At 40.8% G+C, this 14144-nt stretch overlaps 1 protein-coding gene and 1 pseudogene across 1 annotated transcript; one reads left to right on the top strand and one right to left on the bottom strand.

Annotated features, from left to right (window-relative positions):
- The first annotated feature begins 1842 nt into the window (after window positions 1-1842).
- Window positions 1843-2285, top strand: LOC120621152 (60S ribosomal protein L26-like 1; annotated as a pseudogene).
- Window positions 2286-6678: 4393 nt separating this feature from the next.
- On the bottom strand, window positions 6679-8510 carry LOC120620880 (WAP four-disulfide core domain protein 18-like). The gene is made up of 3 exons (XM_039885933.1): window positions 8375-8510; window positions 7622-7770; window positions 6679-6919 (listed from the first exon to the last, which is right to left on the bottom strand). Exons 1-3 carry the CDS (start codon window positions 8454-8456, stop codon window positions 6875-6877), a joined length of 276 nt encoding a protein of 91 aa, XP_039741867.1. The 5' UTR covers window positions 8457-8510; the 3' UTR covers window positions 6679-6874.
- Window positions 8511-14144: the final 5634 nt, after the last annotated feature.

Genomic DNA, 14144 nt, shown 5'->3' on the forward strand with positions numbered 1-14144 from the left:
ATGAGCCTCCAAACAGAGATCAAAGTGATAACAGGAGGAGGTCCACAACAACTCAGGGATTCAATTTGAGATTGGCAGGACTCCAGGACACTCTGGCTCTGGCCATCATCTGCTGTATCTCAGTTTCTTCAGTGGAGGCAGTGCAAGGGTGAGAAATGGGGTATATCAGGCTCCCATGCTTCCAGGATTTTTTCCCTGCCATTTAGCGATTATTGGTTATTGTGCCAGCTCTAGGCAAATGGCCCACACTGTGATCTCATTTATCTGTCACAGATGCCCGTGAGGTAGGTATTCTTAATCCCAATTTACAGAAAGTGAGTCTCTGAGAACTTGAGCAATGTATACAAGACTACAGAGCTAGGAAAAGGTGGACATAGAATCTAAACTAAGTCTGATTTCCAAAGAAAGATTTGAAAAGATGTCTTCCTACTACCACTGCCAAGTCTCTGTGGAGCTAGCAGCTGTGTTCACCCACAAACTAGGACAATGATGTCCTAGAAAGAGCTGCCCCAGTCAGAGCCCCCATGGCCTCCTCAGGCTAGGGCTATGTGCGTCCTGACTAGGGGAAGAGATGGGATTGTGAAGAAAGCCTGGCCAGCCAGCAGAGATGGGGAAACCCCACTGGGGCACAGCTTGTTTGTTCCAGTTGAGCTTTTCAGAAAACGGGAAAAGATGAGTCTGAGCAGGAAGAAGGGGTCCCAGATGGGGAACTTGGCCATGAGAGTCAGTCAGAGTATGGCCAGCAGCTGCCACACCAGAGCACACACTTGTGGCTACTCTATGCAAAGATGTTGGGTGTTTTTATTCTCAAAGTTTGAATGGTTTGGAGGAAAATGCAGAATGATATAAATAGTGTTCCCTCATAATTACTTCATTGAGGGAGGCAGCATGGTGTGGTAGAGAGTGTTCTGGCTTTGGAAGTGATGAGCCCTGCCATTTATTAACTGCCGTTTATTAACTTATGTGCTTTGAGACCCAGTTTCTAAGAATTCTCAGTAAGAGTAATAATATTTACTTCAAAAAGGTGTTATGGAGATCAAATGAAAAAGTATGAGATTTACAGATATTTCCACATTATCGCCTCTAGCTGGTACTGCTGGTTAGGTCATGCACTGGACAGTGAGAGCCAGCAGATGGCGCAATGGGGTTAAAGCCATCCCAGGCTTTGCTCCTGAGCCAGGCAGGCAGTCAGGCTTTGCTTTCCCCGAATGGAGGGGACACCAATCTTTAGTGCAAATTGGGGACACCGTTAAGTATAATAGCCTCCTGGTGTCGTTGATTACAGTGTGATCCAAGTGATTTAAGGAAGAGGGTAGAGAAGAATCATGGCAAGGTGAGCAAAAGAAAAGAAAGTACCTGATCCATGCCTCAGTTTTCTCATCTGTAAAATAGAGGTGAGATGAATACCTACATTTCTCATACCTAAAGCTCTCAAGATTAAAAAATATATATATAGTATATTTGAAAAGACCTGGCACAGAGAGGTTGTTTTTTTTACTCTCTTCTCTTTCTAGGGGATGCCAACTCATTGCAAATAATGATTGAAACATTCCCTAAAAACAAGTCAATATTTCATAAATACAATTGAAGTTGTTTTTAAAAGTATATGATTTAAAACTGAAAACTTATATGAAATTATTATTATTGTAGAAAAAAAGTGAAAACTAAAATATATCCAGCATTTTGGAGTTTATCAAATTTTTGGTGTAAACAATACATCCTCACAAAAGCAAATTGGCAATGTAGCTTCCAATTTTAAAAAATGCATGCCCAGTAAACTTATAGAACCAGAAGCAGCGTGTGAGCCTCTTCCCTTCTGTGGTCATCACTGAAGCGCCACCGGCCAGTATGAAGTTCAATCCCTTTCTGACTTCTGACCGGAGCAAGAACCGTAAAAGGCATTTCAATGCACCTTCACATATTCGCAGGAAGATTAAGTCTTCTTTTCTTTCCAAAGAGCTGAGACAGAAGTACAATGTTCGATCCATGTCCATCAAAAAAGATGATGAAATTCAGGTTGTGCAAGGACACTACAAAGGGCAGCAAACTGGCAAAGTAGTCCAGGTTTACAGGAAGAAATACGTTATCTACCTTGAATGAGGGCAGTGGGAGAAGGTTAATGACACAACTGCTTATGTGGGCATTCACCTCAGCAAGGTGGTTTTTACTAGACTAAAGTTGGACAAAGACCATGAAAAGATCCTTGAAAGTAAAGCCAATCCTTCTAAATAGGAAAGAAAAAGGGCAAATATAAAAAAGAGATAATTGAGAAGATACAGGGGTAAAGTAATCTTATATATAATTTTTATTAAAAACTTGTAAAAATGAAAAAAAAAATGCATGCCCTTTGAGCCAGAATTTCTAGGAACATTTCCTAAGGAAATAATCAAGGGTGCACCAAAAGATTTAGTTCCAAGGGAATCCTTTGATAGCAAATATTGGAGAAGCCTAAATGTCCATTAGTCAAGAATTAATTAGCAAAACATGATATATCCATAATGAAAATGCTTTGAAGACTTTGGGAAAAAACAGTTGTAGAAATACATCCACAGTCGTGGAAAGCTGTTCACTACTTATTATTGAGTGTAAAAAATAAAAGGGAAAGTTTTAAAATGATCATGGAGTTTAATGCAATGATTATTTTATACCACACTCTCTGAATATATACATATACATAAGGATATGAACAAACATGTAAGTATGTTTATCTCCTTGTAATGAGATTACTGGCACATTTTGCCATCAATTTGTTCTGTAGTTTCTGACTTTTCTATAATGAGTATGTATTCCTTGAGAAAGATTAAGTGAAAAAATTTTTTAGGGTTCTTTTACTTGAAAATGTTGGGATAAAAAGGGCCTCATGACCAACCTTTCCCTCAGGAAGGGCAGCAGCAGAGGAAGGGAGACCTCAGACATTCGGGTGTATTTCTGCCATATTTCTGGACGAGCACAATTGTGAAAGTTCAGAAAACACCAAACTCTTAATTCTCCCGGGACAGGCCAGGGTGGGAGTCACGACTTGCCTATCTGAATGATGGGGGAGCAGACGTGACCACAACCCTTCCAGATGCACCGTTTTCCTTTCCCACAGACCCTGCTTCCTCTGCACTGGTGCTCACAGATGCCTGACGAAAGGAAAGACTCAGTGAGGCGTTTTTAAGTCTTATAGTTCGAAAATAAAATTGAAAAATGTCTTTATAATGACATCTAATATCAACAATTACCTAAGTATAAATCTAACAAATTATGTTCAAAAAAACTACATTACTAAGAAAACACTTTAAAATATTCTAATAAATTGAGTGATATGCCATGTTCATAGATTAGAAGACTTGTGATTATGAAGATGTCAGTTTTCCCCAAATTGAAATTTAATATAATTCCAATCAAAATCTTAGGATTTTTTAAATAAACATTGATAAGCTGATTCTAAAACTTATATCAAAATTCCAAAAATCAAGAATAATCAAGATAATCTTATTTTTTTTTTATTTTTCAATTACAGTTGACATACAATATTCTATTAGTTTCAGGTGTACGACATAGTGATTAGACATTTATATAACTTACCAAGTGTTCGCCCTGAATCAAGACAATGTTAAATAAAGTTGCTGGGGGTTCAAGGGAGCGGGGAAGAGGAAAAGAGGAAATTAGCTACTTTTCACTATCATTCTATTACTCGGAGTAGGACATCTATTGATAATAATCCCAGAAAAGAAAGGACCGAGGATGGTACATAAAAGCCATAGTATAAGGTAACTCTTAAAAATCTAAACCTTTCTAGGAAAAAAAATATGGTGTAGATAATAAAGGCTCTCTCTGTTCGTCCCTCTGGCGACCAAATCAAAGTTGTGACAGAAACAAGGAGCAAACAGCAAGGAAAAATCACCTGGGATCTAGATGAACAAGCCATATAACTAGGGAGAGAACGAAGAAATCACTCTGCAACAGCAGAAGGTAGGACAGGGTGAGGACGCGAGTCTGCCAGTCCCGAGAGGCTGAGTGGTATTGAAGCTGTGGCAGCATCAGATGCCTTTTAAAGGGGCCATGTCCACGAGCGGACTTTTGCAGTGACAGACCTGCTCGTTCTGAGCACCAGCGCCAGTTAGGCTGTGCGGGGGGCACCAGGGACTTACTGGGAGACACTGAGTTGTTGCAGTGAGAGCCAAGGCGAGATGCACTCTATACAGAAGTGCCAGCAGTATCTATTGTTCCTCTGTTGAGCCCACTCTCCTCCCAGTGCGTGGACTCAGTGTGGCCATAGCAGAGACTCCATCAAACTGGATAACAGAGGTCACTCCGCCCAGAGGATTCCCTGAAACTCTGCCTCCCCCAACTCAGGGCTCCACCCAAGCCACATCCAGGTGTGTCCTCTCTTAGTTAGGTGCCTCTTGCTGAGCAGCGCCTAGACTCACAATGGTGGCAGCTGGCCTCGGTTTCTGGTGTGGCCTTTTGAGGCAACTATAGGCACACCATCTGTGGATTGCTTGCTGAATCTTAACAGCTGGCCCCGGGAAGGCACAGGCTAGGGCTAAATTTGGCCTGCAGCTGAACCACGCTCAGGACTGTGCTACTGGACACTTACCACACAAAGCCTCACTAATAAGACTGAGAAATTTGAGAGCTTTGCTAAGTACATAGAAACAGACTCAGAAAGGCAGCCAAAATGGGAAGACAAAGAAGCAGAAACCATATGAGAGAACAGAACAGAGATCCAGAAATAATGGAGTCAAGCAATCTAACAGATGCAGAGTTCCAAACACTGGTTATAAACATGCTCAATGAACTTAGGGGAAGTGTAGATGAATTCAGTGAGAACTTTAACAAAGAGATAGAAAAAATAAAAATAGAAATAGAAATTATAAAAGGGAACCAGTCAGAAACGAAGAACACATTATCTGAGATGAGAAGTATATTAAATGGAATAAACAGAATGAATAAAGAAGAAGATCAAATGACCTATATAGAGGATGCGAAAGCCAAGGGCACTCAATCAGAATGGCAAGAAAAAAGCCAAGACTATAATAATAATTTAAGGAGCCTATGGGACACTATTAAAGGTAAAAATATCCGTATCATAAGGGTACCGGAAAAAAAACAAGACGTTGAAGAGTTATTTGAAGAAATAATGATGGAAAACTTCCCTCGCCTGGTGAAAGAAATAGACATAAAACCCCCGGAAACTCAGAGAGTCCCAAAATTCAGGAACCCAAAAAGGCCCACACCAAGACACATCATAATTAAAATGCCAAAGGTTAAATACAAAGAGAGAATATTAAAAGCAGCAAGAGAAAAGCAGTTAGGATATCAAAAAGAAAAAATATATAAACCTTTCTAAATATGAAACATATAGTAAGAGAGAGGAAAAGGAAGACAGAGATTACACAAATAAAATAGGTTACACAATGAAAGATCATATAGCTAATAAAGAGGGAATAAAACTATAATAGTAAATAAAATAATAACTAAAAAGGTAGGATAAACCATATGATAAAAAAGAGTTCTTATCTTTTAGAGATACATGTAGAAATAATATGTAATAAAATAATTACATATTATTTGGAATTTGCTTCAAAATAACATGGGATGAGGGGAAGTGGATGAGATTAGCAATGAAAGATCACATGTTGATAAGGGTTGAAGCTGATCAGTACGTGGTCTATCATTATACTATTCTGTCTGCTTTGTATGTGTTTAAAATTTGCCATAATAAAAAGTTAAAAATAAAGTATGCCGAGGGATGTTCAAAATATTTTAATGAGTAAAAAAATTAAAGTTATCAATATGTTTGCACGTACGGTGAACCCCCATAAATAAGCAAGACTGGAGCGTGATGGGATTTGGGATGTGGATGACCAACCAATAAAGAAGATATCAATGCTAATATGTCTGCATCCCGATGTACAGGCTGGTGAGGCCATAGGCCATTTGGATTGTAAGATGTGCTGTATGAGAAGCAAGAGCAGTGTAAGGAACAAGGACATGCAGATATGGGATACAAAATTCAGCAGGTTAAGCGGGGGAATCTAGGTAGAAAGAAGTGAAGCGAGAGGCCTGGGGAATGAAGATTGTAGCAGCCAGCCCAGACCATCATTTTTGTCAGGGCTTCTTTGGGAGACCTGAGTTTATCCTCTGCTTCAGATACAGTCTGATTCAGAGGCTCCACCCTCAGAGCCTATCTCCTAACAATATCCTAACTCCTAATCACTCCAGCGCAGGAGCCGGCACTCCTGGCCTATGCCACGCAAAGCCCCACATCCCAAGGACCAGGGTTGCTCCCCTAGAGTTAGGCATGTGTTCCTGCTAAATGTCAGTGTGTTGCCTTAGAATGGGATATCTCCCACTTACTGCAGCTCCTGCTCCTGTTCCTTCTGAGTCTTGCCCTAATAAAGGCTGCTCCAACAGGTCTGCTATGTGCTAGGTGGTTATATTATTATTATTATTATTATTATTATTATTATTAATTTGCTTGATAAAAATCAGATTCACAGAATGCCCTTTGCCCTGTCTAGAGACATGGACATGGAAAGAGGAAAAGAACTAGTTGAGAGGACCTTGCCTCTGATGTATTGGTATCCTGAGTGCCTATATTCATGGGCTTAGTGCAGTGTATATGGTCCTGCTCATCCACAGAGGGTCCATTAGAATGCTCAAATGGGAAGAATGACACAGACTAAATAATGCTACAGATACAGTTTATTTTGGACACAAGCTCTTTAGAAAGCAATCAGTCTGACATTTTAGATCTTCATCTTTTAGAGCTGCAATTCTAGGGATAGAGAATAGCCAGGAATGGTTTGTGAAAGGGTCTTGCTGGTATACCAAGCATTGGATTCATAAGAAATCTTCTGGGGCTGGTCTCCAAGCATGCCTTCTAACCTTCCATTATAGTTACTACACCGTCATCATTTCCACGCTTCTAAAAAGACAAATTCGATCATGACATTTTCTCTACTCGAAAACCTCCAGCAGTTTACCAAACTCTTTGTCAGGCAGCTCATTCCTCTTTGGACTCTGGCTTGGATGACCCTCTGTCATGCCCCTGCGATGCTGCACCTTCTACCACCACAGTCACTTTCCCATCTCCAATGGAGGGCCCACATTTCTTTCATCATCTCAACTGCCCTTCCTTCCTCCAGCAAATTATGCATCTTTTAAGCTCTCCATTAAATGTTCTCTAGTCTCTGTCAACTTTCCCTATACCCACCTACCCAAGAACTCTTCCCTTTGCTCCCACAGAACTTAGTAGAAATCCTGACACAGGAGATACTCAGTAAATTGGGGTTCGCTTTCCTTTCTCTCCTCCTCCCATGATCACCCATTTTCCAGGAAGAAATAAGCCCTGTTGGTGGGGGAGAGGAAGGAGGTTATTAATGGCCTATGAATCTAGGATCGTGGTTACTTGTCTTAACTGAGAGATCCCTGGATTGTCCTGGGATAGGGCTTCTCTTCTCGGAGAGGGCCTTAGATAATGCAACTAGATGTCCTTCTGCCATTTATTTCCAGCCCCTTTCTCTTGGAGTTATCCAGACTCCTGTGTGCAGTGGACACATGAGCATCAGCAAAGTCCACTGGGAAGTTGTTTGCATCTTTGGACAGCTCTTAAGTGATATATACTCACTCTGAAGACAGGATATTCGCAGACATGACCACATCCATTGCTGCAGCATTTCATTCCCCTGGGACATGATCTATCTCCTGCACACAGTTCAGCACAAATCCCAAAGACTCCTTTGGGCACCTCTGGGCAGACTCCAGATCTTTGTGATCCTGAAACATATAATGTTTTTTTGTGGAGTCTGGAACAGTCACTAAAACAGGCATGAGAACTGGTGTTGGAAGTCTGAAAGCCTCATCTCTGGCAGAACTTCCACCTCTGCTGTTTCTTCCTTTGTGCTCCTGTACTCCTCCCTCTCACTCTTCAGCCCCTATTTTCACAGTCAAGCCCTCGGGAGAATTTTTACCTATTCCAAGGGCTGCACAGTCCCAGCAGGCAAGAAACCTGCACTGTCATAACCCACTTCTTACCACTTTGTAAGAAGAAATTAGAAAATCTCTGATCACAGACAGCCATCTCCCCACCTCACACACCCCATGTTCATCCCACAGCTACTCTCTGTTGGAGTCCCACACCCAAGGCAAATTTCCTACCTAGAGAGAACCCAACTTCTAATCAGACCCAACCTGACCTGATAAGAAGAATGGGAATGCAGGGTGATTGCTCGAGTAGGTCAAAAGAAATGGATCTGATCAATGCCAAAACTCCACTCTGCAGTCGGCGTACTGCCTGCTTCTGTGCCAAACTACTCCCAGGTCTGAAGCTGGGCTCTGAGCCTTCTCTACTCTCTGGTAAGACCCGCCTCAGCACTCTCACCTCTGGAAGGTCTCTGAGAGCAGACCATCTCCATCCCCAGAGTGATGAAAACCACTAGAAGAAAGACCGTGCCTGTCTTCATATTGGCATTTGATGTGAATGCACACACAGAGCCCAGCCCCAATTTATACTCAGAAAGGAATGTGGGTGAAAGGCAATAGAGCAGGAGGATATATAAACATTGGCTCTCTAGGGAATTCCCCTGGATGATCTAGATTGTTCTATTTCACAACTTATTTTTCTCTAATCATTTTCTTGGAAATGCAAGTATCAGACAGGAGCATTCCAAAATGCTTTGTGCATTGCTACGTTACAGCTTGGCACTGGTTTCCCTAGTGCCTTTAGGAACAGTAGCCAAAGAAAAAAACTTCCTCTGTGTAATTTAGAATTCAGAGTAAGAGCTTAAACAATGAAGCTAGGTACTCTTCATCGGGGCCCATCTGGGGCTTCCTGGAAGTCCATTCCAGGAGGCTTTGACATGCTTCTGGGAAAGTTGGTGAATTTGTGCTTTGAAACTGCCCGGGGCTGAGATCCCTAAGCAGGGGTGGAATGTGTGTCACACTTTATCACAAAGGTAGTAATAAGAAGAAAGTAAGGTCACTCATCCAAGGAGATGGATGTTCAAAGATCGCAAGCTGGCAGGGCCTTTCGGGATTAAGAGACAGGGTCCATCTTCATGGTTTGTGGTCTCTGAGCCTATCCTGCTCCATACTGAAAGGTTCTTAGAGAGAGAGCTGTGTTGGTGAGCTACAATGAGCTGAACACAGGAGAAGAATACTAAATGTTGTACAGGGACCCCAGTAAGAAGCCGCCCTCCTTCCTACCACAGTTACAGAATCTTAGAGAAAGGGGTGTAGAGATAAAACTCCAATGACCACGGAAACAAGAAAAAGCCTGTTTTGTACTTGGTGGTCAGAGCTGGGTCAAGTACCTCATGAGCACCTATGGGGAGGCCTGGATAAGTATCTTTTTTTCCCTTTTTTAAAAACGACCACTATCTAAAATTTCATTACCTGTGTGGTTTATGATTTATTTAACCAGACTTAAGTTGTTGAACATTTAGGTGGTTTCTGGTTTTTTTTGTTTTGTTTTGGTTTTGGTTTATCATAAATGATTTGCTGTTATATGCATCATACACTTTGTAAATGCTTCTTTGTTTATACATGTCAGTATTTCCCCCCAGAAGAGATACCTAAACATGGAAATACAAAAGATGTGTCTACTGTCCCAAACTGTCCCCTATAAAGATTACCTATTTACACTGACCCAATGCATTTGTAATCTTGCTTCCCCAAGTTAAATTTTTAATGGAATATTTCAATCTGTATATATTCTCATACTCGCTTCAGGATGTATCCCATTTGTGAGGCAAAAAACTCTCACTCCAGTTATGTAAAAAAATTCAGTTAGCAGACATTAAGACAATATAATCTGGTGTTTGCTACTCTAGCACTTGAAGTTTCCAGTATGAGGCAAAGAGTAATTAGGGTCTATTGCAGTTATGCTAAAGTGTGCATTTCAATAATGGGAGCTGCAAGGTTGCTAAGCAGGGCCTCTCTTCAATTATAACAACAATACTTGACCTTTATTAAGCACGCAATTGTACGTTAGACCCTGTGTTCGTACTTCACAGCTGTCATCTCACTGAAGCCTCATAAGCCTATGGGGCTGCTTCCATTGGCAGCCCCATGTCACACATGGAGAAACTGAGACTCAAGAGAAGTTCATGCCTTGCAAACACTTCAACCCCATCATGGGCCCGCTGATGGGGAACCTCCAGTGGTGGACTTCAGGAAAGCTCCCCAGTTGCTTTCATGCACATAGAAGTGAGGAACAGTTCACCTACTTAATAAAACCTTCATTTCTTTGTGAAAAGAAAAAAAAAAGAAATATCTCCATAAAAATTTGATTTCTAGTGCTCTACTAACAATCACAAATTTGAGCATTTGGCAAATTCTCATGACATATTATCATTTGATAATAGTCAGGTGTCTGCAACAACTATCAGGCATATATAAAAAATTAAGGATGGAACAGTATAGAAGTTCCTCAAAAAATTAAATATAGAATTATCATATAACCCTGCAATTCCACTTCTGAGTATATACTCAATAGAATTGAAAGCAGGATCTCAAAGAGATAGTTGTATACCCATGTTCATAGCAGCATTATTTGCAATAATTAAACATGGAAACAACCCAAGTGTCTATCGATGAGTGGATAAGCAAAACGTAGTATACATATAATGGAATATTTCTTAGCCTTAAAAAGGAAGGAAATTCTCCAATATACCACAACATGGATGAACCTCAGGGACATCATGCTCAGTGAAATAAGCCAGTTGCAAATAGACAAATACTGTGTGGTTCCACTTATATGAAGTATTCGGAGTAGTCAAATCATAGAGACAGAAACTTTAAAGGTGGTTGCCAGAAGCTGGCAGAGAGGGAGCAGAAAATGGGGAGTTGTTAACAGGTATAGCGTTTCAGATTGACAAGATGTAAAGAGTTATGAGGATGGATGGTGGTGATGGCTGCACAACAATGTGAATGTATTTAATACCATTGAACTGTACACTTAAAAATGGTTAAGATGGTAAATTTTATGTTGCGTGTATTTTAACACAATAAAAAAATTAAGGGAAAAGACTGAATCCAGACGTTGGGAATCCCAAACATCCTCAGCCTACAAAACCCACCCTTTATACCTATAGTCATCAAAGGTTTATTCTTTTTTTTTTTTTCAGGCTAGTATGTAAAACCTGGAGGGTGCAGCAGATGGAATTCCATTTTTCCTGGAATTTCATATTTCAAAAAGTCATTTCCTATCCCTGCCAACACCTAACCAGGTGCTCCGCCCAACAGTCCCAGACCTTGTTCATGTTGCATCTTTGTCCTGGTTCTTGGAAAGCTGAGGATAAATACCAAGACATTTTGTTAGAGAGCATGAGAGGTCATAGACAATAAAAATTTAAAAATCAGGTGGCACAGATCTGGCCAAGGAGGTCTCTTGGGCACAGGTGAGCTTGTTTACCTTTCTATGTTACAGGTAATATTTTGTAACAGGTAATATTTTGAAAAATGTATAATGTGCCGTATCTTACTCCCCCAATTCTTTATACTTACTCCCATTCTCCTCTGTTGCAAGCCTTCAGTTGTAAACTAGACTCACTGCCCTCGGGGGAGGGCAGACATGGCTTAAAAAGAAACAAGTCAATTGAGTTCCTCAGTGGGTTTTTCTTAAAACTCTAATTGACATTACAGCTTTGAAAGCACAGGCTTTCCATTTGAAGACCTGGGCGTCTTGAGAGAAAAGGATTTGAGTTAGGGAACAGAGGATGTTTATAAGACCAAGCCTCAAAAGAAACTGGGGGTAGGGTTGATGCCATAAATGACGCGTGTATTTTTTAAATCTATAATGATTATAAGAGCTAGTTTCCCACATATTGGAAAAGAAAGTAAGATAGACACTAGTGGGAGAATAAAGTGACAAAAGTGAGGCAACAAGTTAGACATCTGAGAATGATCCTAATCGGGCCCCGACCCTGCCCTGGAAGAGTGTGGACTACAGGGAGCAGGAGGGAGATGTGGCCCGAGAAGACTGCCGGCCTTTCCAAGAAGCCCCAGGCCTGGAGGAGCTTAGAGTGGGACAAAAAGGGGCAGAGTCATAGACTAGACCCAGAAGGTCATGGGAGGACAAGTGAAAAAGCATAGAGGTAATGCCCAGTGACCAAGGGCTGAGATGCACCTCAGCAGATGCTAGCAGAGGTCAGGAGACAACAAAGAGCAAGATTCCTGAGAGCCCCACAGCCTAATCGCACACCCTCTAAGATGTAGATGGGCCCGAGAAAAATAGGAGAAGGAGAAAGGGAAGAAAGAAGGACGGCAGGTGCAAGATTCTCGACTGGAAAAAAAAAAAACATCAGGAAGCAATTATGTTTACCTTGGGGCCAGATTAAATTAAAAGAAATGAGGACTGCAGAGTTGGGTTCAGTCGTGGAAAAAATAAAATTACATTTTTTGTATCTCAAACGCTGTGACTTTGAAATTTATAAGCATCACGTGAAATAAGCAGTCCTATGAAACCTATCAAAAATGTTTCCAGCAACCTCTTAGTTAGAGAATCGAATAAAGGGAAGAGAAGTTAGCATTTTCAAAGCTTCAGGAATTTAATGGTCAGAATTAAATCGTCCCAGAGCACAGTTGTGGAGAACTTTGTAAATCTAGACATATAGAAGGAGAAATTGAAAGCACCTCAGGATAAAGGCTAGAAACCTCGGGCCCATTTGTTTGGGCATTCCCGATTCTTGCGTTTGTCGTTTCATTTCCTAATACTTTTAAAAAGCTGTTGAACCTCTGAAGGAATTCATAAAAGAGTGATAGTAGTCATTCATTGTTTCTAGGGAAGAGAAATGGATATTTGGGTGACAAAGTTAAGAGGGAGACTTTTATTTTTCGTTGCATATCCTTTTAAATTTTATACAATGTCCATCGTTACCTATTTAAAAATTATTAATTTCAAGACCATTGGGTGTATGATATCAAATTGTTTGGTCAAGAGGAGTCCCCCAAACCATCTTGTTAGTATCAAGCCTGTCTTTCTCTAAAAAAAAATTTGTAATTTTCTCTTTTCTTCTGAATGTATGTATTTTACACAATTATATATATAAAAATGAAACTGAAGAGGAATTTTCCACTCAAAAGGCTGTAAACAGCTCTTTGTTCTGCTTCTGTAGATAAGATATGCTTGCCGCATAGGCCAAAAGGCAGGGTGACCTTGAAATTAACTAAAGACTCATCCTCCCTTTTGCTTGTTCTGTCTAGATAACAGATGTATTGCTTGAGTTCCTGTCTGAATATCTCGTGCTCTGTGCCTGCCTGTAATCCATAGCAACTCCAGCACTCTGTAACTGCCTCAGGACAAATTAATCAATCGGCCCATGCCAACTGTAACTGCGTGGATAAGTTCTATAAAAGCAAGGTTGCCCCTGAGCTCAGGGCCCAGATCTTTAGAGTGCTAGCTTTTCTGGGACCGCTGGAGTAATAAATCTGAGTTCTCCAACACTCTGAGTGGTGCTTGGTTTCTTGCCGGTATGATTTTTCTGCAACAAAACTTTCATTGACATAAGAAACGTCCAAACCTGTAGAGAGTTTTTATGGGTTTATTTGAGCTAAACTGATGACAATTGCCAGGAAGCAAACTCTCAACAGATTGAGAAAACGCTCTAGAGAATGGCAGTTTTGCAGCTTATCTTATACATTAGAATCAAAGAAGGAGATATTAGGAGGGTTACATGAAATCCATTGGTAATAGATTAAGAGGGCAGGAGAAAGCAAAGGGAGAATATCTGGAATTGGATAAAAAAATCAAAATGGAGAGACATGTACTTCTTTTACACTGGCAGGTACAGGCTAGTTAACATTTACAGCACATAGAGATGGTTTGTGGGCAACAAGATAACAATGTGGTCTCATGCTCTGGTGCCGGCGGTTGTGCCTTCAAGTGATCTGGAAAAGAAAATTATGCTGACTCAAAGGTATGTTATCTTAGATACACAAAGATAAGAGACAGTCTCACCTAAGGCAAAGAGTAACCTTTGTCAAGGAAGCTCCAGGCCTAGGATATAACTACCCATCATGACCCACTTTTCATCAGGAATTTTTATGTTCAGGCCATCCTATGTGGTTACTTTTGGTCTCCGAGTTCGTAAGGCCAGCCATGCAGGCCTCCTTGAGCTTGTCAGGTTTAGTACATGGCCCTTTTTCATCCA

The sequence above is a fragment of the Pteropus medius genome, unplaced genomic scaffold (assembly GCF_902729225.1).
Source record: "Pteropus medius unplaced genomic scaffold, Ma_sr-lr_union100, whole genome shotgun sequence".
Taxonomy (NCBI): domain Eukaryota; kingdom Metazoa; phylum Chordata; class Mammalia; order Chiroptera; family Pteropodidae; genus Pteropus; species Pteropus medius.

Bases quoted from the DNA above. Each gene is read 5' to 3' on its own strand.
- LOC120620880 (XM_039885933.1), bottom strand. From the start codon at position 8,456: ATGAAGACAGGCACGGTCTTTCTTCTAGTGGTTTTCATCACTCTGGGG. The intron at 7,771-8,374 runs GTGAGAGTGCTG...TATATGTTTCAG, and splicing joins CTCTCAGAGACCTTCCAGAG to GATCACAAAGATCTGGAGTC. The intron at 6,920-7,621 runs GTGAGTATATAT...TTGTCTTTTTAG, and splicing joins GCGAATATCCTGTCTTCAGA to AAGCGTGGAAATGATGACGG.